Below are 23,730 nucleotides of genomic sequence, written 5' to 3' on the forward strand. Positions count from 1 at the left end.
CATGGAGTTTCTCTGCCTCGTGATGACTGGTTGTTGTGTGGTGTCCTTAGGTTAGTTAGGTTTAAGCAGTTCTAAGAACTAGGGGACTGATGACCATAAATGTTAAGTCCCGTAGTGCTCATAGCCAAGTCTTCACAAATCGACCACTTTCCTAATCCAATCGGAGCTCGTCCTCGGTCACTAATAACTTCACCGTCGAACACAAATGCAGCGACTTGCTGATCCGTGAGAACAGCTGCGTTAATGTGAGGTCGCCTTTTACGAGGGGGGAACAGAAGACAGGCGTCGCCAGCGACTTTGCTGGCCGGCAGAAGACACGGGGGCTCTGGGAATGGATATTTACTGAGCGACCAGCCGTAATTATATTGGCCCTATTAGTCCGACGGTGGACTTGTAATTATCTTTAATGCTCCGTTAGCGGCAGGGCGGGCGTTTTGTCAGCGGACCAGGCCGTGTTGTGGCCCCCGCGTCGTAAAACCTGCCGCATCAAAGGCGGCAGCTGCTCTTCTTTCTTTTCCCTATTCCCAGAGGATGTAGGTTTGTGAGTAATTGCCCCGCTGCGGGCGTGTAATTACACCCTCCACGGTCACCGGGCATTAGCGCCGGCAGCCGTACCACTCGCGCCTGTCGCAGATTCTCGCCTTCTTCTCCGCCAGGTGCTGCGCCTCACCCTGCAGAAGTCGAGTTGTGGAGGTCTCGTCTCTCAAAGAGTAGACGCCGTCGCTGACGAGCTCTGCTAAATTTACGTTTGCAATTGCAAGGTCTCGCGTTTAGCGGCGCTAGTGGAAACATATTCTGAGTACCAGACTTCAGAACGGGAAGGAGCAGCCGAGGTATGTCGCTACACGATACGCCGTAGGCAGCGTGTAGGCCGTAGGCCACTCCACTCGGTTAGCTGCAGGGAGTGACTTTGAAATGCTCATTTAAATCGAGAGGATTTTAGTGCGATCCTACCAGCGGGGAAATTTTGCGAGGGAAGTTGTCCAAGGAAAAGAGGTACAGCTACTTAAAAGGTCGTTTAAAGTACTTGCAAACTGCTAGATATGACGAATGCAAGAAAATAGAACGTGAAAGAAGGGCAGGTCACCAACCTCTTCTTCAGGTGCGCTGTTAGACACAGGTACCTTCAACTCAATTCTGGATGAGAAATAAAAAGGAGAGATTCCTAATCAAAAGAAATTAACGTGTGGTAAGATGATTTCCTTAAAGAAAACTTGTTTCTGTTCTGATCTTCAGTGCTAATACTGGTTGAATGCACATCTCCACTCTGATGTATCCAGTTCAGGTGCCTTCATTCCTACCTATAACCACTGGAAGCTGTTCACTGTGTTAAACCCCTGCTTGCCTCTCCCTCTAAAATAAACACTCTTTCTCCTCCTCCTCCTCCTCCTCTCCCTCAAGCTGTGTGCTACCAATTTATCCATTCTTTCAATCAGATAGTGACATGTGTGTTATTCCCATATTCGATTCACTATATCTTCGTTTATTGGTATCCATATGGAATTTAGTCGAATCAAATCAGGTGATGCTGACGGAATTCGGGTAGGAAACGAGACACTTAAAGTAGATGAGTTTTGCTATTTGGGGAGCAACGTAACTGATGATGGTCGAAGTAGGGAGGATACAAAATGTAGACTACCTATGAGAAGGAAAGCGGTTCTGAAGAAGAGAAATGTAACATCGAGTAAAGATTTAAGTGTCAAGAAGTATTTCTTGAAAGTATTTGTATGGAAGTAAACATGGACGATAAACAGTTTAGGCACGAAGAGAATAAATGCTTTCGAAATGTGGTGCTACAGAAGAATGCTGAAGATTATATGGGTAGATCACATAACTAATGAGGAGGAGGTACTGAACAGAATTGGGGAGAAGAGGAATTTGTGGCAAAACTTGACTAGAAGAAGGGATCGATTGGTAGGACTCGTTCTGAGGTATCAAAGGATCACCAATTTAGTATTGGAGGGAAGTGTGTAGGGTAAAAATCGTAGAGGGAGACCATGAGATGAATATACTGAGCAGATTCTGAAGTATGTAGGTTGCAGTAGTTATTCGGAGGTGAAGAGGCTTACACAGAATAGAGTAGCATGGAAAGCGGCATCAAACCAGTATCTGGACTGAAGACGACGACAACAATATTGGTATCCCTCAGATCTTCAGCATACTTCTGTAGCACCACATTCCAAACGCTTCGTTTCTCATACTGCCCATACTCTAAGTCCACGTAACACTTCTGCGTGAGGCTTCCTCAGGCACATACTTTCAGAAAATACTTTCGTCTGATGTTACCGAATTTCCCCTTATCAGCAAAGCTCTTTCATTCTACTGCAAGACTGCAGTTGACGTAGACCATCGTTAAGTTTGCTGCCCAAATAGCATCACAGGTCCACTACCTTGGGGCTCTCATTTACTAATCTAATTCCTTCAGCATCACCAGACTTAATTTTACTACACTTCATTACCGTTGTTTTCCTTTCGTTAATGATTATCTTACGACTCTTTTCAACACAGTATTCATTTCTTCAACCGATATTGTAAATCCTTTCCTTTATCTGACGTACAGTCTCATTACCGAACCTTAACTTTATTCTCTCTGAACTTCAGTTCCCTTTCTAAATTTCAGTGTCAAGGTTGAGTATCATAGGGGATAGCCACTGTGTGTCAGTCCCTCCTCGATTAGTACGTCCCTCTCATACGGCAAGGCTGATTCTGCTAATAGGAAATGTCTGTTCCTTAAACTGGGGAGGGGCCTGTGTTGCAGGTCCCCTACGGCCGCTTATCGCCCTCCGTGCCCGAGTGGGCAAACACGCGCGCCCCTGCTGGCCCCCGAGCCACAGATGGAGAACCCCGTTATCTGCCGGCCTGGCCCGGCCCTTTATCTGTGTCTAAACACGCGTCTCCCGGGCGCTGTTTGCGCGCCGCCGGTAAATATGTACACACTGGTCTTCCCTCCAGAAATCAGGGCCCAGCGCTACCGGGGACTCCAGACTCCAGTGCCTGTCCAAATTCCGCTCGTCAGCTTTTCCAAGGACGCAAATATTCGTCCACTGTTCTACTCCCGCTAGCTGCTTCATCCAATGTATCTCGAGTGCAAGTGCCTACAGCGTCGCGCGTTGAGTACTCTGGGTCGAGTAAGTGGAGGTTACGAAACGACAGAGCATTTCAAATCCACCAGATCGACCATCTCAAATCAAAGAATCTTTTTTTAATCGTATTATATGTGTGTTATACAGGGTGTTAAAGTGTCTAATATTTTGACAGGTTGTTGTACCCACTAAACGAAGAAATAGAAAGTTCATTAAACAAGGGCTCGATTAAATGGGAGACGTGATACTGCGAGAATAATCTGACAGAGCCCCTCCCCCCCCCCCCCCCAATCTATTTTTTGAGGTCAAGTTGCTGCAGTAAGTCTTTTCCTGTATTCGGTTGAGTTTGCTTCATTATTTGGCCTATCTACTTACCTAACCTTCATCATTCTTCTAGCACCACATCTCAAAGGCTACTGTTCCCTTGTTAGCCGCTCGGTCTTCGGCACCTTTCCACTGTTCGCGCGGCTCCCCCGCCGTCAGAGGTTTGAGTTCTCCCTCGTGTGTGTGTGTGTGTGTGTGTGTGTGTGTGTGTGTGTGTGTGTGTGTTGTCCGTAGCGTAAGTTAGATTAAGTAGTATGTAAGCGTAGGGACCGAGGACCTCAGCAGTTTGGTCCCATAGGAACCACACATTTCCCTTGTTGTCTGAAGTGTTGCTACACCTTTACTTCCATACAAGACTACACTCCAGGCGTCAACTTTCAGTGAGAGATTGCTAATAAACAAATACCTTGCTATTGACATCTGCATTTTATATCATCTCCAATTTGGCCATCAGCAGTTATTTTGCTGCTCGAATAGCAATCCTCAACTGCTTTTAGTATTTCATTTCCTAACCTTATTCCCTCAGGATCGCTCGATTTAATTCGATGGCCTTTCATTACCTCGGTTTCACTTCTACTTGTTAATCTTGGGGCCCTCTTCTGAAGACACAATCCGTTCCTTTCAGCTGATACTCCTGGTCCTCTGCGGCCTCTGACAGAATTGGGAAGTCATCGGCGAATTTTGATGATAGTGAAACTTCCTGGCAGATTAAAACTGTGTGCCGGACCCGAGACTCGAACTCGGGACCTTTGCCTTTCGCGGGCAAGTGCTCTACCGAGCACACACTCCGCTGCAGAGTAAAAATCTCATTCTGGAAACATCCCCTAGGCTGTGGATAAGCCATGTCTCCGCAATATCCTTTCTTTCAGAAGTGCTAATTCTGCAAGGTTCGCAGAAGAGATTCTCTAAAGTTTGGAAGGTAGGAGACGAGGTACTGGCAGAAGTAAAGCCGTGAGGACGGAGCGTGAGTCGTGCTTGGGTAGCTCAGTTGGTAGAGCACTTGCCCGCTAAAGGCAGAGGTCCCGAGTTCGAGTCTCGGTCCGGCACACAGTTTTAATCTGCCATGATGTTTCATATCAGCGCACACTCCGGTACAGAGTGAAAATTTGATTTTGATGATAGTTTTTTATTTCTTCTCACCGAACAATGATTTTCTTTTCAAACTGACTCGTCGGTTTCCTTTACCGCTTGCTCCGTTTACCTACATACTGACTGACGCCAGAGACAGGCTGTTTGCTGGAAAACGCAGCAATTGTGAATGAGGGCGGTGGAGCTGGGAATCGAACCCCGCTCCTCCCGCGTGCGTCTGCCGTACTGCTCCAACCCTGACGGCCATTCGGCGAGCCGCCGAGTAGCCCCTGCGCGCAGACAGAGAATCAACGCCTCGCCACGGCTCCGCCGAGGTCCGTATTTTTCCGGAATTGCGTTTCGGGCGCTCCCCGCCGGCGCTTAGCCCGCTAGTAATCCACTTTGCGCCGCGCGGGGGCGGACAGAGGCACTGCAGACCAAAACTCGGCAGACGAGCGCGGCCGCGCAAGGATATTAAAACAATTGGATTTATCCCCGGCCAGCTGCGCCGTCTGTGCCGGGAGAATCAATACCGCGCAGGACGGGATGGCATGGGATGGGATGGTGGAGGGAGGAGGGGAAACCCGCCCGAGCTGGCCCAATTTGAATATGGTAATTTGATTAACACCAGCCAACCCGCGGAATAATTTAAATAAAAATTGTTCAAATTATTCATAAATATCCGCGTCGTTAGCTTCGTACCGCGGAGCGGTTGGACAACGAAATTGTGAAAAAAAAAGAGAGGTGTATAATACACGGGGGAGGAGACGGGGAGGAAAAAACCGCGCGTGTCGTGCAATGAATGTAACAAACATTAATGTGCCGGCCGAGTGAGCGGCCCGAGCAGCCATTGTAGCCGGCGCGCATCGCTGCCCTCGGCTGCCGCGCGCAGGCCAGGAAAAGATTTTTTCCATAAAAAAAGGATCTAGCTCCCATATTCTGCGGTTTTTCGGTATTCAATGACGAGGCCTATTTATTCTTTTTTTTTCGTGGAATAAAATGAACGAGCAAATGCTTTAGTGCCGGCACTGCCATGTAACTTGGTGCCATGATGACGTTACCTGCCTCCCAGCTTCACTGCGGAGAAAATTTGCATCCTGTGCGGTGGTGGTGGCGTCCACTGGTCGGCACGTTGTACGAACCACCTTCACACGAAATGTGCTTGTCGACAGCTCTCCGTGCCTCATACCGTCGATTAATGTGCAGTGATGGTACCGAGCACATTACGGAGTAAATCCGTGGGCGGCGGGAACAGGAGAGGCCCGAGAGAAAGAGAACAGACACGGAGCGCGATTGGAAAAGAAGGCACACACTAATTCACCCAGCGCTTGAAGAATCTGTAAACATTCTTAGTATTGCACTACTGTCTGAAACTTAACCATATTTTGGGAAATACAACAGTGGAAAGAGCGTTCACGAGCTCTGGCACTCTGGTCAGGACTTCCCAACGAATCATATTTGTGCTGTCTGTATAGGCAGCAAGCAGGTTCCGCTTTGCCCAGCGACGTGACTCGACGACGAAAATAGCTGCATTACAACCGCGGTGTATCACACACAGGAAGTGGAAGGAGCGCTTGTGTCGTCATTCAAGAAGTCTCATTATCAGTCGTTACGAAAAGTTTGTAATCGCAGTATACTTGACATCGATTTGTTAATCGTGGAACATATTCTCAGCTCAGTAATGAGGATTGTCGGATAGGGTGACCTCCTACGCGCCAACCAGTGCCGATTCCGAAAACAACTCGCACTTTCCTCGCATGACGTACTGGGATGTTGGGATCAAGGAAATCAGGTAGATAGTGTTTCTTGATTTCCTGAAAACATTTGACTCGGTACCAAATCTGCGGTTATTGTCAAAAGTACGGTCATATGGGCCATTAAGACAGATTTGCAATGGATTAAGGACTTTTTGATAAGGAGGGCGCCGCATGTTGTTTTGGATGGAGAGTCTTAGACAGATGTAGAAAAACCTCGGGTGTGCCCGAGTGAAGTATGTTAGGTCTCTTGCTCTTCATGTTGTATATTAATGATGTTACGGACAATATTGATGACAATTTCACACTCTTTACTGATGACGCAGTTATCAGTAGTGGAGTACTGTCCGAAAGAAGACGCGTAAATATTGAGTCACATCTTGATAAGATTTCAAAGTGGTGCGAAGACTGGCAGCTTGCTTCAAATGTTCAAAAATGTGAAGTTATGCACTTCACAAAAGGAAAAAAAAGTAGCATCTTATGACTATTATATTAATGAATCACAGTTGGAATTGGCCAACTCCTACAAATATGTACGTGTACAGCTTGCGGAGATATGAAATGGAATGATACATACGCTCTGTCGTGGGTAAAGCAGCTGGTGGACTTGGGTTTGTTGGTAGAATACTGGGAAAGTGCAATCACTCTACAAGGGAGATTGCTTACAGATCACTTACGCGACCCATTCTAGAATAATGGTCAAGTGTATTTGACCCATACCAAATAAGACCAGAGGATATGGAACGTATACAAAGAAGAGCAACACAAAGGCTCACAGGTTTGTTTGACCCGTGGGAGAGTGTCATAGAGATACTGAAGTGGCAGACTCGTGAAGATAGAATCCCGGGAAAGCCTGCTTAGAAAGTTTCAAGAACGACAGCACACAGTACGAACTAAATCGGTGTTTTGATTGGTACTGGTTCAAATGGCTCCGAGCACTATTGAACTTAACTTCTGAGGTCATCAGTCCCCTAGAACTTAGAACTACTTAAATCTAACTAACCTAAGGACATCACACACATCCATGCCCGAGGCAGGATTCGAACCTGCGACCGTAGCGGTCGCGCTATTCCAGACTGTAGCGCCTAGAACTCCAGCCGGCTAATGTAGCGCACACACACACACACACACACACACACACACACACACACACACACACACACACCGATGCTTTAGCTCACAGCGGTATCAAACCCTAATAACTTGTACCCTCTGCCATTCACTTCACAGTCGTTTGCAGAGTACAGCTGGAGATGTAGTAATGTAATGCGATAATGGTGGCTTTGGGACTCTCGGTATGCAGACTACAATTCGACGCTTTGAGACGGGCCAGATACGGACCACACCCCTGGTGAGCGTTAGGTGTGAGATCTCAGAGGTCGGAGACGGTTCTGACAACGCAGGAAATGGTTGTGCATCAGGACAAGGCCAGCCTGAGTAATCACTCGACATAGAAACATAATATGGCGGAAATACGTGATACTCGCAGTCAAATTGCAGCAGAGATTACAGAATTTCCAGCAGAGATTACTGTCGCCCCGAGAGTTGCTGATGTGCGATGCGAGAAACTGTGTACGATAGACGGAGAACAGTTGACCTGTGTGCAGACTCGGTGCGTGTCCGTTTCCTGTATCTCCAGCATTAGACCGCGAAATAACACTAGAAAATACGTTGCTCGCACATATATTTGTGTTCAGTTTCCATTTTCCTATGTAATGATATAATAATCAGGCTACATATCACTTCGGATCTTCGCCGTCTAGTGGCGAGTTCTGTTCTTGTGTCGATCACGGGTGTGTGTGTGTGTGTGTGTGTGTGTGTGTGTGTGTGTGTGTGTGTGTGTGTTTCAAATCTTGAAAAGCAGCCAGCGCTGAAAGAGCCTTTGCAGTAAGCACAGCCAGCAGAGTCTGCTGGTTCCGCAGGCAGATAACCTTTACGGCCGGCCTTCTGCAGCGCTGCTGTTTGCTGTTCAGAAGCGGGGCCATCGCGCTCGGCTCAGAGTGATCAGCCGGGTTATCTCGGCGGGCTGGCCTGATTGATGGACACTCGACAGATAAACAACTTGCGAAATTACATCTGTACTAATTGAATGACCAGGTCGACATATTAAAAAGCTCTCTTTCGGCCGAGAGATAACGTTATCGGGTAATCTTGTAAGAGGCGAGAAAACCTTAACAAGACGGCAGATACACTGTCAAGTGTATTAAATGCGCTGCGCGAGTTGATGGCTTTCCAGAGAGATAGATAGATAGATAGATAGAGACAGAACGCAGTGTTTCTTGTATGCGTCATTAGACAAGCAGCGGCAAAGACAACACGTTCCTGGCACATACTGGGTGATGCAATGTTGTTAGAAGTTTAGAAGTTACGTTTCTCCTGTTAGTCATCGTCTCACCCGTTTGTACTCCATTTAACCATTTGCTACAGAATGGCCAACCGATGTTCTGGCAGACATTCAGTTGTTACACAAGTCTCCTCGGTTAGTGAATGTCGACCACGTGTCGTGGAAGACAGCAGCGGTTCTGTATGGGGTCTTCCTTTAATGTCCTAATGTCGACAGCTAAGAATAGTCTCACGTTGGTAACAATTACTACAAATTAATCTTCCGCCATATGTGTGCGAAAAGCTGTAGTTCGCCATTTGAAAGGACGTCGAACTATTTCAAAACAAGAGACTTTCTACGTGTTTCATTGCGCAGCTGCTTACACTAATACGAGGGTCGTCCACAAAGTAAGTTCCGTTTCTGTTTCTATCCGCGGCAGCGCTACGATCGCAGTTCCGAGCTTGCACAGCAGTTACTCTGACTCGAAGAGAAGACGTGTACGCCATTTTCAGATCGCTGCTGCCGACGTGTGCTTTGTAGTGCCTCTTTATAATATCAGCCGTAATTGAAAATGCCACCGCCCGGCGCAATTTCTTACTGGTTTCGCAGTAACCATGTGCATTGATTGTTTGGCCTCATGCCTCGGGCATGGATGTACGTGACGTCCTTAGGTTAGTTAGCTTTAAGTAGTTCTAAGTTCTAGGGGACTGATGACCTCAGAAGTTAAGTCCCATAGTGCTCAGAGCCATTAGAACCACTCAAACAAGTAATACCATATCGTCTTTCTCCTTTGGCAACTTTCTGGTTAGATACTGTTAAATATAATTCTTCTCATTTACAAATTCTGCCGCAAAAGTTGCCAATTTCTATAAAACCTGCAATTTTAGGTGTTTCGAAGAAGCAAAGGTACCTTAATGGTATGACGACTGACTTCGAGACAAGTCGACAGATTCTATCCAATGAAGGAGTTAACAAAGGAAAGAATGGAAGAAAGAAAGAAAGAAAGCGTTGCTTTTCCTGGAAATCTTCATTTCTTGTCCGTAGGTTAGAGGGAGCTATTATGAAGCTTTTCTCGACCACGCTGATTAGTTTTGAGATGCTTCAGTTTTGTGCAGCACCCTGAGGTCGATGTAGTTTGCCAGCTTCTTTCTCTGGTTTTCAAGGTAGATACTTCAGTCCTGGCATTTGCCTGTGTGTGTGTGTGTGTGTGTGTGTGTGTGTGTGTGTCGCCGGACCACCTTCAAAGCCCCACATGTGATTCTACAGTTGGTCTTGTCTTCTTTGATGTTTGATTATATAGTTCTTTCTTCCTCGTACACACAAATTACGTTCTGAAGTTCTCGTCACTCATGTACATCATATTCTGCATTGTCATATGTAGGGAAATAGTCAATGTCGTATATCGTCCATTGGTGTTGTTCAGGCAGAGCGTTTTTAAAATGTGTCGCTATTTTGTAGAATGAAGGAGTGAAGCTACATTTGAGCTGCGCTAACGGCTGTGTCAGTGTTGCAATGTTGCACCGCACCCAGCAACCACAGAGCCATGGGAAAAGCAGAGGAGAGGCCATTTCTCGACGTCTCACTCGAGATGTTACCAGGAAATGCTCAAGCAAGTTGACGTATGTTACAAGGTCGGGGCGATATGTACACGCAGTCTACCGACTGCCTCGTCACATCGGGTATGTTTGCTTCTTTGAGCCTTCGTTAGCATACGATAACGAGCCAGTAACCGACACAGCATAGAGAGAGATAAGCGCGGTGTCGTGTCGAGCATGCAGTCCAAAGATAGCACTGTGTAGAGCGCTCACACCAAGGGCACCAGCCACACGTCCTTCGGTTTGCGACACTGCAGGCACTGCCGGTCGGTCCGCAGAGCTCTTGATGTCGTAACAGGACTGATACTGGCAATTGCTGCGATTGTTCTTCGATGTAGAGAAAACACACTTTTTAATAAAATGAAAGTGTTAATCTTGTTCTTTCGGTACGGAGAGTGCATCAAAAGGAAAAGATATTGGAACAGTAGGTTCTCCTCTAAACTACCATTTTCTGTCCTGGAATCAGAGTTGCTCCGTCTTTAAATCTCCCGTTCGTTGAAGAAACTTTCAAAGTGCATTGGACCTTTCCGGGGAATCATATCCCGACAGAGCAATGTTGATTACAGAGATGATAGATTTACACATCTTTTATAAGTAATGTGGAATATTCTGAGTATTAAGAGTTTATGTAACGACCTTCTATGCAGCATAATATACTTTTAGACTCTCTGTTGTATGCTTACAGATCAAAACAATAACTTAAAGGTTCTTGGCGCACGAGACATAACTGTCACTATCTTATACATTTATCTCCTGTAATTGTGTGCTTCCTAAATTCTTTTAGAAATATCGATTATTACATTAGATTTTCTGAGCCACACGTGCGAAATACCACTAAATCGTGTCAAAACTGATTCAGTATTATTCTGAGAATCCGACAAGTACTCCGCTATCAAATATGATATTTACGCCGTAAATACTTAATGAAAGAAGTCAACTATCTCCACGTAAAATGAAACTGAATAAACTTCTGCTTGTGCGCCTTGTATGATATGCGTTTCAGTATGATACGCATTAAGCAGGGCCTCGAAATGGCCCTCATTGGTTAATATCTTCTATAGATAAATGAAAGGAATGGGTGATACTGGATCTCAAAGACAGACGTGTTGGCAGCCTGTAATATGATGACAGCACCAGACAAGTGTATTCATTTTTTAATAATAGCCGTGAGAAGTAAATTGCTCTACGAATGTATTTTATCTGACAGTGTTTTCGGAACGGCTAATCGCCGTGCTTGGAGATTAGATAAGAAATTGCGGTTAGGCAGCAAAGCAGACACAACGTGCTACAATTGAACAGCCGCGAACATTCTTAAAAGTGTAGCAATATTTCTATCGCCCAGGTAATTTGTGGCATGGTGCTCGAAACATTTATCAAAGATTCCAAAATGCCTTGGATAGGATTTCTTCAAATGTGGTGAATGTTGTAATACACTACTGGTCATTAAAATTGCTACACCACGAAGATGACGAGCTACAGACGCAAAATTTAACCGACAGGAAGAAGATGCTGAGACATCCAAATGATTAGCTTTTCACAGCATTCACCCAAGGTTGGCGCCGGTGGCGTCACCTACAACGTGCTGACATGAGGAAAGTTTCCAACCGATTTCTCATACACAAACAGCAGTTGACCGGCGGTGCCTGGTGAAACGTTGTTGTGATGCCTGGTCTAAGGAGCAGAAATGCGTACCATCACGTTTCCGACTTTGATAAAGGTCGGATTGTAGCCTCTCGCGATTTGGGTTTATCATATTGCGACATTGCTGCTCGCGTTGGTCGAGATCCAATGACTGTTAGCAGAATATGGAATCGGCGGGTTCAGGAGGGTAATACAAAACGTCGTACTGGATCCCAACGGCCTCGTATCACTAGCTGTCGAGATGACAGGCATGTTATCCGCATGGCTGTAACGGAACGTGGAGCCACGTCTCGATTCGTAAGTCAACAGATGGGGACGTTTGGAAGACAATAACCATATGCACGAACAGTTCGACGACGTTTGCCGCAGGATGGAGTATCAGCTCGGAGACCATGGCTGCTGTTACCCTTGACGCTGCATCACAGACAGGAGCGCCTGCGATGGTGTATTCAACGACGACATCGCGGTGAACGCACATTGGAAGCGTGTATTCGACATCGCCATACTGGCGTATCACCCGGGGTGATGGTATGGGGTCCCATTGGTTACACGTCTCGGCCGCCTCTTGCTCGCACTGACGGCACTTTGAACAGTGGGCGTTACGTTTCAGATTTGTTAAGAGCCGTGGCTCTACCCTTCATTCGATCGCTGCGAAACCCTACATTTCAGCAGGATAATGCACGACCGCATGTTTCAGGTCCTGTACGGGCCTTTCTGGATACAGAAAATGTTCGACTGCTGCCCTGGGCAGCACATTCTCCAGATCTCTCAGAAATTGAAAACGTCTGGTCAGTGGTGGGGCTCGTCGCAATACGCCAGTCACTACTCTTGATGAACTGTGGTATCGTGCTGAAGCTGCATGGGCAGCTGTGCCTGAACACGCCATCCGAGCTCTGTTTGACTCAATGCCCAGACGTATCGAGGCCGTTTATTACGGCTAGAGGTGTTTGTTCTGGGTACTGATTTCTCAGGATTTATGCACCCAAATTGCGTGAAAATGTAATCACATGTCAGTTCTAGTATAATATATTTGTCCATGAATACCCGTATATCACCTGCATTTGTTGTAGGTGTAGCAATTTTAACGCCAGTAGTCTATTCCTTTATTGCAATTGCCTATTTCAGATTATGTGACCATTTCTACGGTACCTTAAAGATCAGCTACTGTGATGGCACGGATGACAGAGAGAGAGATTGGAGGAAGAGTAAGGCTTAATCTCATTTGTTTTGTAACGTTTTAGTCATTTTCATCGCATCCGTGCATGCAAATTTTCGTAAGGGCGCTGATAAGCTCGCCGTCCGCACACGCGCGCGCGCACACACACACACACACACACACACACACACACACACACACACACACACACGAGGGACGGTTCCAGGAGCAGTCTTCCACGAATGCCAAGTCCCCGGCAGACGCACCGCACGTGTCGGGCGTGGACAGGCTGAGCGCGGCTACTGTGGGAGCTGCGGTTGAGCGCGGGGCGTCGGGCGCGTCGCAGAAACCGCAGCCGCAGCCGCGGCCCGGGCGCAAAACTGCCGCCGCCGCTGTGCGGGCGGCTGCCTGCCTGCACATTATCCCAGCGTAGGCGTGGCAAAGCGAGCACTGCCGGAACTTCATTCTTCTGAAACCGGCACTCCCTGCCAGTTCGTGGGCAATACCAGCAGGAATACTGATTAACTCTCACGATCCCGCGCGACAGTCTTGGACGGTTAATTTTTTTACCATCTCTCTGTTGAGTAGGTTTCGTTCTGTCACCAAGTGAGCGTAAAAAAAGACAGGTTGGAATGAGTAGTACCATCCCTGTATTTGGAAGATTCTTTTAGTCTGTGTCCAAATTTTGGCGTAGCAGTACGTGTCAGATGTTCTCATCGTAACGATTCCTCACGGTCTTCAAATAAACAGTGAGGTGACAAGTCACGGCGTACCTCGTGATATCGTTGTCGCTTTTGCCCGACGTGGTGCCGTGAGCTCAAGAAGTCGTTGGGAGTCCTCTGCAGAAATACTGAGCAGTGCTGCCTCTATAGGCAGGTGTTACCGATGCAGGATTTCGTGCACAAAATGACCTCTCGATTAAATCACCGAAATGTCCCTTAGGGCTCGTGTCGGACTATCTGGACGGCCAGATCATTCTTTCGAATTCTCCAGAATGTTCCACAAACCAATCTCGAACAACTGTGCCCGGTGACGTGGCGCACTACCACCCATAAAAATTCCACCGTTGTTTCGGAACATGGCTTCTGACTGGCTCCAAACTCCCAGCCAATGATCGGTTCAGTCTGACCAGAGCACCGCGTCTATTTCAAGTAAACGCAGCACACACCGTTATGGAGCCACCGCCAGCTTGCACAGTCCCTTCTTGATAAATGTGATCCGTGGTTTCCTGGGGACTGCACCACACTCGAACCCTACCGCTTACTAAGTCGAGACTCATCTGACCAGGTCACAGTTTTCCAGTAGCCTAGGATCCAAATGATACGGTAACGAGCCCAGCAGAGGCGCTGCAGGCCATGTCTTGCTGTTAGCAAAGGCACTGCTGCCGTAGCCCATGTTGTTGTGGTCTTCAGTCCTGAGACTGGTTTGATGCAGCTCTCCATGCTACTCTATCCTGTGCAAACTTCATTTCCCAGTACCTACTGCAGCCTACATCCATCTGAATCTGCTTAGTGTATTCCTCTCTTGGTCTCCCTCTACGATTTTTACCCTCCACGCTGCCCTACAATGCTAAATTGGTAATCCCTTGATGCCTCAGAACATGTACTACGAATCGATCCCTTCTTCTAGTCAAGTTCTGCCATAAACGTCTTTTCTCCCCAATTCTGTTCAACAGCTTCTCATTAGTTATGTGATCTACCCATCTAATCTTCAGCATTCTTCTGTAGCACCACATTTCGAAAGCTTCTATGCTCTTCTTGTCCAAACTATTTATCGTCCATGTTTCCCTTCTATACATGGCTACACTCCATACAAATACTTTCAGCAACGACTTCCTGACACATCTATACTCGATGTTAACAAATTTCTCTTCTTCACAAACGCTTTCCTTGCCATTGCCAGTCTACATTTTATATCCTCTCTACTTCGACCATCATCAGTTATTTTGCTCCCCAAATAGCAAAACTCCTTTACTACTTTAAGTGTCTCATTTCCTAATCTAATTCCCTCAGCATCACCCGCCTTAATTCGACTACATTCCATTATCCTCGTTTTGCTTTTGTTGATGGTCATCTTATATCCTCCTTTCAAGACACTATCCATTCCGTTCAACTGCTCTTCCAAGTCCTTTGCTGTCTCTGACAGAATTAGTGTCATCGGCGAACCTCAAACTTTTTATTTCTTCTCCATGCATTTTAATACCTACTCCGAAATTTTCTTTTGTTTCCTTCACTGCTTGCTCAATATACAGATTGAATAACATCGGGGAGAGGCTACAACCCTGTCTCACTCCCTTCCCAACCACTGCTTCCCTTTCGTGCCCCTCAACTGTTTTTGTACAAATTGTAAATAGCCTTTCGTTCCCTGTATTTTACCCCTGCCACCTTCAGAATCTGAAAGAGAGTATTCCAGTCAACATTGTCAAAAGCTTTCTCTAAGTCTACAAATGCTAGAAACGTAGCTTTGCCTTCCGTTAATCTAGCTTCCAAGACACCACATTTCGCCGCACTGTCTTGGCAGATACGTACGTTATACGTCACACTGTCTGCTGTTAAGGAGTGGCGCAGTTTGTTAGCACTGACAGCTCTACGCAAACGCCGCTGCTCTCGGTCATTGCGTGAAAGACCATCGGCCATTGTGTGGTCTGTGGTGAGAGGTAATGCCTGAAATCTGGTATTCTCGGCACACTCTTGATACCGTCCATCTCGGACTACTGAATTCCCCAAAGATTTCCGAAACGGAATGTCCCATGTGTCTAGCTCAACTACAACTCCGCGCTCTGTCTGACAAGTCTTCCCATAGTGCGGCCGTAATCACGTCGGACACCTTTTCACATGGGTCGTATGAGTACAAATGAGAGCCCCGCCTTTGCACTGCCCTTTCATACCTTGTGTATGCGATACTAGCGCCATTTGTATATGTGCATAGCGCTATCCAATTACGCTTGTTACCTCAGTGTACTTAGCCTTGAGGACACGTCACTGCATGCCTCAATACGACTCACATACTTCACCACTGAGTCCTGGAAGAGAAAACTATCCACTAACAGTACCACGATCGCATGGAACTTAGAGTACTGCAGTAAGAACCGCAGTTACGTTACGGTATACCTCGTAAAGTTACTAAATTTCCGTGCGGGACCTTTTCGTAATGTTAAGTGTTATTACGACAGATTATAAACGAAGCCTCAGACACTGTTGGCTAGAACGCGGAAGAAATTGGAGACAACGGCATCGGGAGCATTACGTCGCAGACACCATTGCAGTGATGCCCACTATACTCAGTGGCCAGATCAGAAAGGTTTTGATGTATTAATTACTCAATAACGAACGACTAGCGGCCAAGTTGCTCAACGAACTGGTCTGACGGCATCGTAAAGTAATCTGGAGTAACTGTTATGCAGGTAACAAGCTTATGTGGACGGATATGTTACTGCCACAGAAAGGCATGAACGCTTCTGGTACAGAATAGTCTGATTTGCGCATAAGAGTGCGAGGTAGCATACTGGATGTTAGGTGTGTGGAAAACTCCCGTTTGATAGGACTAGAGCCGTCTGTGTATGGATCGGTGACTAGGCAGGTGATTTTATTTGTCCTGATAATGCCGTCTTAGGTAAACACCGTTCATCATCTGGTTACACGGAAGTCTCCAAACATTCGTTCAATGCTCCGTTCATGTACGTCATTGCTCTTCTGTCCCACACCTTGAGCAGTTCCTGTGGAAAAGTTGGGTCAGTCTTAGGGCAGAACGGCTGTATCGTCTTCTGTAGTGATCCCACCGGCAATGTACTTAACTCTCTCGCCGAAGAAATCACCCCGCGGAAATGTAAGTTCTTACCAAGGAACCCGATACTGTTCTTACACAATAAGATGGTACGAGTTAGCAAATCTATACGGACCGCTTTCAGTTACACGAAAACAAACACAACTGACAGTTTGCTATTATCAAAGAAGTCCCTGCCGTCTGTATGTAGATCCATTATCAAACAATTCGTATCACTTTTTTCTTTCGACCGAGCGAACTCTATGAACAAAGGAACAGGGTTGGAACGTAACCAGATGTAGGGTCCAGAAAGCAAGCTCCTCCCATTGTAGTGGCTTTCGGTCCCCATTCTTTCTTCCAGATTCCCCTCGTGTCATCCAAACGAGAATCACCTCGTTTGTTATTGCAAAGTCGACCGAGTCTTACCAAGTTATCCTCTGTTGAAATAGATTCGTCATACTTGCAACTCTGTGTTGTTCTGACACGAATAACTGAGATTCCATAACAATAACTGATCCATTTTAATATTTTACTAATTGACCTGTCGCCACGGCGGAGACACCACTGCACCAATAACCATTTGTGGATAAAACTGGCTTCGATCGGTTCTGCTGTGTCGATGGAATTAAAAATATTGTAGACAATGAGTACGTTGTAATACATATCGTTTAAGAGAATTCAGTTGGAGTATTTACGTCAGGAGGTATAGCAATTAGTTGTTTATGACGGTACTTGATGACGACTTAAAATAAACGGAAATATAAAAACGTGTTACAGATTTGATTTAATCATAAACCATATGTCGCTGAAGACTGATAGGTGACTGAATTTAATGCTGACAACGAGATAATGTTTGATGACGATGAACCTATGACCCAGAAAAGCGTGAAGCTAGGTCGTGGAAGTAAAATACGAACAGGGCGAATATAGTCAAATACATTTTAGCGTGGATAACAGTGCTACGAAAGGTGCCGTGTCGATCACTGCACTACCTCAGTTTATTTTGTTCAGATATGAGGCAATATTAGAGTTATTTCGCTGTCATTTCAAATAATTGATCGAAACTAACGGCTTCTATGATCAGGATGACTAAGTCATAACATGTTTGCTCGTTTCTGAAAAACCGCAGATGAAAGAGTGATGTATTTGCAACAGTCCACAACGACTGTGACTTGAGCCACACTCCACTATATTTTTTTTCCCCACTTGATTGTCCTCGCTACAAAAATGGAAGCGGAGGTTGAGGAAGAAACTGAGGACGGCTTTCTTTTGTTGCAGGGGCCGCCTCAACCGGCGCAGCCCTTCAAGTTCACTGTCGCAGAGTCATGCGACAGGATAAAGGAAGAATTCAACTTCCTGCAAGCCCAGTACCACAAGTGAGTATAGCAGCTCCCGTTAAAACGTTCAGTCAGAGTTCTTCCAGCTGTACTTTCTCACGCTTATACTTCTCGCAGGAATTAGATTCCCGTATCTGTAGCCATAAAGAAGAGACTCTTAATGCGGTTAATATCTTGACGCAACATTAGTTATTATCTGTAGCATATTAAGAGTAAAGAGGAAGTTGTTTCTAATGTTTTTTTAATTAAAACTTTCCAAAGAACTACGGAAATGTAATATTTTGTAGCTTGTAAAAGGCACTCTTACTGTTCAATGAAAAGCAATAATTTCCACTATTTGTCAACAGTAGAAGTCTCTTCTATTAAGACTTATGAAACCTCAAAGAAATACTTTCCCTTAAGTATTTCATTGAGTGAATGTGGTATGTTTTACGCTATTTTTGCAGACTACTGTTGATGTGCGACTATTGTGCTCTGCAACGAAAAGTGTGCTTAAATGTTTATACCATTTTCTCATTCATGAACCTAACTGATCGCATTTTGCTTTTGACAGTGTATGCCCGTTGATGTATTAACATTGTTGTCATTTTTCAGTTTCAACTAAGTGAAACCAAATTACTAATTTTGTTCTGTTTGTTGATCACAATTGAATTACTGTGTGCTAAACAGTCATTCGACGACAGGTAGACTGTGTTGCTGTATACCGTGACCAAGCGAAGTGTGCGTTTTGAGGGTGGCGATGTTTCGTGTCCGGGAGGTAACTAGACGAAACCACTCAGAGTTAGTGAAGACAAATGTTTAAACGTGGAGAGACGGCAACGGCTTAACGTCACATGCAGTTGTTGGCGTATTCCGCACCGGTCATTCCAGTCACACACTTCACTTGGTCGAACTTGGTTATCTTTACAGACACATCTCATTCACAGTCTGCAGACGTCGTGTCATCTTCACTACCTATCCTACATTCTTAGTTTCGGGTCGTATTAAATGTAGTAATTGCGTCACGAGTAATAACTCATACTGAAATAAGAGTGTGCCTATTTGTTTTAGTGAAGGACTCTTATCGTAACTCCTTATTACCATAACGCGTGAACTATTTGAAATACAAAATGAAATTTTCTCTGTGCAGTGGAGTGTCCGCTAATATCTTGGCTGGTGAAAACTGGGTGGCGGACCGATACATTTGCCTTTAGCGGGCTAGTGCTCTACCAACTTTTTGTGTGTTTAGTCGTTGCGGACGTCACGTGTCATCCGTTAAAGTTCGTTGTTGTTCCTTTCACTTAGTTTTTTATTGAAGAGGCCAACCACCTCTCTGACCGAACACGCTGAGCTACCGTGCCGGCTTATCCAACTGAGCTACCAAAGCGCGACTCACGACCCGTCATCAAAGCTCTACTTCCTCCAGTCTATCTAAAATACACATTGATATGTTTCTATTTGTCATAGAAAGAAGTGAGAAGATGACACGACGTAAGTATGTCTTGCTTCGTTTTGTGGCAATATTTTTATCATCAGACCCTACATGCAATACGGCTGTGACAAGAAACGGAAAAGAGGTATTGTTGCCCGAAATAACAGGTAGAGGCCGGGACACAATATGCAGATAATCCGTGGTTAAACATCAGTTTATCCACTGATAAACATAAAAGTTGTTTCTGTAAAATATGGATCTCGAGCACAAAACGAAGCAGGCAGGACACTGGCGTGGAAGATGTGGCGGTCGCATTAATGAATGACTTCTTTTCTACAGCACTGAGAAATCTCATTAGCCGTGCGCTCGCACTCCAGTGAGCAGTGTACGTCAGGCTAGGGGCAGGCCTACCGATCGTTAGTCAGTCTGGTGGAGAAACGCTGGGGAAGCAATGAGACTGCTGAAATCTGGACATTGAGTTTTGTCGCGTGAGGCAAGGAGAATGGAAGTCTCCTCGCAGTAAGACATAATCTGCTGTGAAAGCCAAAGAACTGTTGTCAGCATTATCACATATTTTGGCTCGTGTCAGAGGACTGTCACACGTGCACGACTTGACTAGAATAAAGGTAAACATGGTCTATAGTAGCCTGTAATGCGATGTTTGTTTAATCGTGCGATTAGCTAATTTCGACTATGGGTCATGGTCAAGCACATTTGCAGCCTGTGTATTTGATATGTCTTTCAAATCACTCCAATTATAATTAAAAAGTAGCCGTATTTTCTGGAACCGCGGGACCGCTACGGTCGCAGGTTTGAATTCTGCCCCGGGCATGGATGTGTGTGTGATGTCCTTAAGTTAGTTAGGTTTAAGTAGTTTTAATTTCTAGGGGACTGATGACCGCAGATGTTAAGTCCCATAGTGCTCAGAGCCATAGCCATATTCCGTCATTTTACGAAAGTATTCACACTACAGTGATACCTTTTAAGATAGTATTCTGACTTTGCTGAGCGTACAGACGGAATATGGCTGCTTTTTACTTATAATTAGTGTGATTTGAAAAAGACGTCAAATACAGATGTTAAAAATATGGTTGATAATGACGCTTAGTCGAAATTAGCTAGTCGGACAATTAAATGAACGTCACATTAGAGCCTACAACCGACCGAGTTTACGTTTATTTAGCACCTGGAGGCCGTGGTCCCGCAGATACTGAATTTGAAGGACTCGCGCTGACATGGCACAGTCGCCTTCGCGGCCGCTAGTGCTGTCAGGAGCGGAAACAGTGTTTCCGCAGTCCAGATCGTAACACTCTCGCCGACCGACGGTTATTTTCTTTTGAACGTTGTTGCAATTTCGATCCTTTAGCCATTTTCGAGTGAGTAATCGTCTTGTGGTAGTCAGACGCATTGCGTGCCGTAACACACATCGAGAGAATCATAAGTAACATGTTATCACAGAGCGACATCGCCGTCGCCACTTGAAATGATGAACCAATTAGCTTCAGATTCGAGGTCCGGCACAGCTGTTGACAAATTTCGTCGCAGACACCATATTTTTGACAAAGCGATCGTAATATGGTCAGTGTTGAGTTGGATTGGTGGTGTTTCGGTGGTAACGCCGGTTCTACTTGTAAAAGGCGTCTGCTGGTGTCAGCCGCACGGCCAGATGTTGCCTGTGATGATCTCGACAAGCGCCACAGCATGCGGCGTAATTAATTACAATTGCATTATAACGATTTACTCGAAACGTGGCTGTAGAATCGGAGTTGGAAATAGTGCCCAAAAGGAAATGTTTTCGTGTAGCCACATCTGCACGGTAGGCCTCTGATAGTGCAGATGGGCAGGCGGTAAGCCGTGAACGTGTCAGCTGCCGCGGCACGGGCTGGCGGTCGCTGCTCACTGGAGTGCGAGGGCGCCCCACCTGGCTGTCTCGCCTTCAAAGCCCCGCCCGCGCAAGGCGCAAGGCTCGCTGCGCCCCTGCCGCCTCTGTGGCGCTCCCTGCCGCTCCTTCTGCCGCCTCTGAGCCGCCGGCCAAGGCGCAACTCCTCTAGCGTGACCCCCCCCCCCCCCCCCCACACACACACACAATGTTCCTCTGTCCCACCCTTCTTACAAGGCAACCCCCCCCCCCCAATCGCACCCCCCTCAGATGTAATGGTAAGATGGACCGAGGGATAGCCCGTCAAAAACTGAACACAGATCAAGCATGAAAACAGGAAGAAAAAAGCAAAATAGAACGAGTGAACGGTCCGAGAACAGAAGTGTGATAAAGAGCAGCATGAAACAGCAACGGCGTCGTGAATAGGTGGTCACGGTGTTCGACTGCCAAGCAGTCGAATCCGTGTTCAAAACCCACTCGTACAATTGACTTTCTTTTTTCACGCCATTATGTACTGTCAGTCTGCTCACTGAAATGTTTCTCTTTCTGTAGTTTTTGCAGTTGTCATACTATACATTGGTTATAGAATATGAATCACGTGGTAGGAACACGTCATCGTCGCAAGTAAATGTGACGAATAGTCAGAGCAGGCGAGGTACCACACACACGTCTCGCAGAGATGAAAACAACAAAGAGGTGTGAAATACGTTACAACAAAGGAATTCAACAGTGAAGTTTTGACAGAGCACAGACGAACTGTGTGATTGAGGAGCGATTGCGTTCATTTGTTGCAGTTTACGTGACAAACTATTATGTCTGCGTCATTTCCTTGGGAGAGATGATTCACATTCACACGAACACACACGTCGGGCAAGGAGGCGTCTCTCTCTCACCCCCCGGTCGTACATAATAGGTGCCTCGGTTAGAGATTACGTACTGCCATTAATGTCGTGTATGACACACCGTACGTGTTTTACGGTAGATGATTCGGTTGACTTGTTGCCTTGTCACCAAACTTTGTGGTTCCCATTCCCTTTCGGCTGCTAATATAGTACTTCTGTAGAATCAACTGTCTTTATAGGTCCATACCTTACACCTCGCTGTTGCAAACGGACGTTACACCGCGACACAGACACAAATTCGAGTAAAGCGAACAGCGAAAAAAAGAAAATGTAGGACGAGCTATGTTTGCACACGAGTCGCCCGCTTGGGTGTCCAACACCGTTACCATGTAACTACGAAGCACTTGTCTTTGCGCCTGCTATATATTGCGCTTGTTATTCTTAGTTTGTTCACTGTTTGTATTTTGCTTGTTTTTCGCAGTCCAGTACAACTTCTTCCCATTTTTCATGTGTTACCTGTGTCCAGTTTTTGACAGGCTGTCCATTGCGCCCTCTTACCACTAACTCTGAGGGGGAGTTTCCCTTGCTGGAAACAAAACGTCACCACACAGTTAATATTTCCAGTAATTACCATGTTCTCACTACGGTCTAGTGCCGCATTTGCCTGTACAGTGGTAAATGATTTGTATATCTTCAGATCTGTCAAAACAAATAAGACGAGCCAAGTTCGCTCGTAAATAACTGATGTGAAACATAGGATAAATAACATAGTGTATGCGATACCCACTTCACACTGACTTGGCAAATGTCATGGCGTACTCCACGCCACCTGCGCCAGCTGAACTTGCATAGAAGACCTTTTGAGAAGAGTTCCTGCAAATGATTTGTGTGGCATGCCACGTCGACGTGAGCTGACGCCGAACGAACGTGCTGTGGAATGGGATGGGAATTTTGATTTCGGGAGATGTTGAGGAATTCGGCCCGCGGTGTATGATGAATGGTTGAAGGAGGATGTTACAGTCCACAACAGGTGAATTACCCGCCGTCCCAGCCACCCTCGATGACCGTGACCGGCGACGTCTGAGTTGGATCGCAGTACTGACAGAAAGGCAACAGTGCAACAAATCACGGTTCAGTTCAACAGAGGACGTGCTAGACATGTCTTCCAGTGGGTAATCCTTTGGAATGTGAATAGCCGGCGCCGTTAACCCAGTTATCGAACACAACGGCTTGCGTGTGTCACCAGTCAATACGGATGGACAGTGGAACAATGGCGTAACGTGATTTGGTCGGACGTATCATGCTTTCAACTGCGCCATGCTGGTCGGAAGCACAGTGTGTGCCGCAGACCACACGAATCTATGGATCCCGCCTGCCAGTAAGGTGTGGTGCGTCTGTTAACGGTCTGGGTTTAATTTTCGTGGACCCCTAGTTGTTCTGGAAGGGACTTTGAATGGTCCGCGGTATTGGAGTGTTTCGTGGACCATCTCCACCCATCTTTGTGCTTGCAGCACGCTGACGGTCCTGCGGCGTTTCAAGATGCTAACGCGCCGCT

General features: G+C 46.1%; 1 protein-coding gene across 9 annotated transcripts in view; it reads left to right on the top strand.

Annotated features, from left to right (window-relative positions):
* Positions 1 to 23,730, top strand: part of LOC126281226 (transducin-like enhancer protein 4) — a 455,583-nt gene that overhangs the window by 77,266 nt on the left and 354,587 nt on the right. For all 9 annotated transcript variants that reach the window (XM_049979984.1, XM_049979985.1, XM_049979986.1 and 6 more), the window contains exon 2: positions 17,985 to 18,082. In XM_049979984.1, coding sequence (XP_049835941.1) covers positions 17,985 to 18,082 — 98 coding nt within the window. The remainder of the gene's footprint in view (positions 1 to 17,984; positions 18,083 to 23,730) is intronic.

The sequence above is a fragment of the Schistocerca gregaria genome, chromosome 7 (assembly GCF_023897955.1).
Source record: "Schistocerca gregaria isolate iqSchGreg1 chromosome 7, iqSchGreg1.2, whole genome shotgun sequence".
Classification (NCBI taxonomy): domain Eukaryota; kingdom Metazoa; phylum Arthropoda; class Insecta; order Orthoptera; family Acrididae; genus Schistocerca; species Schistocerca gregaria.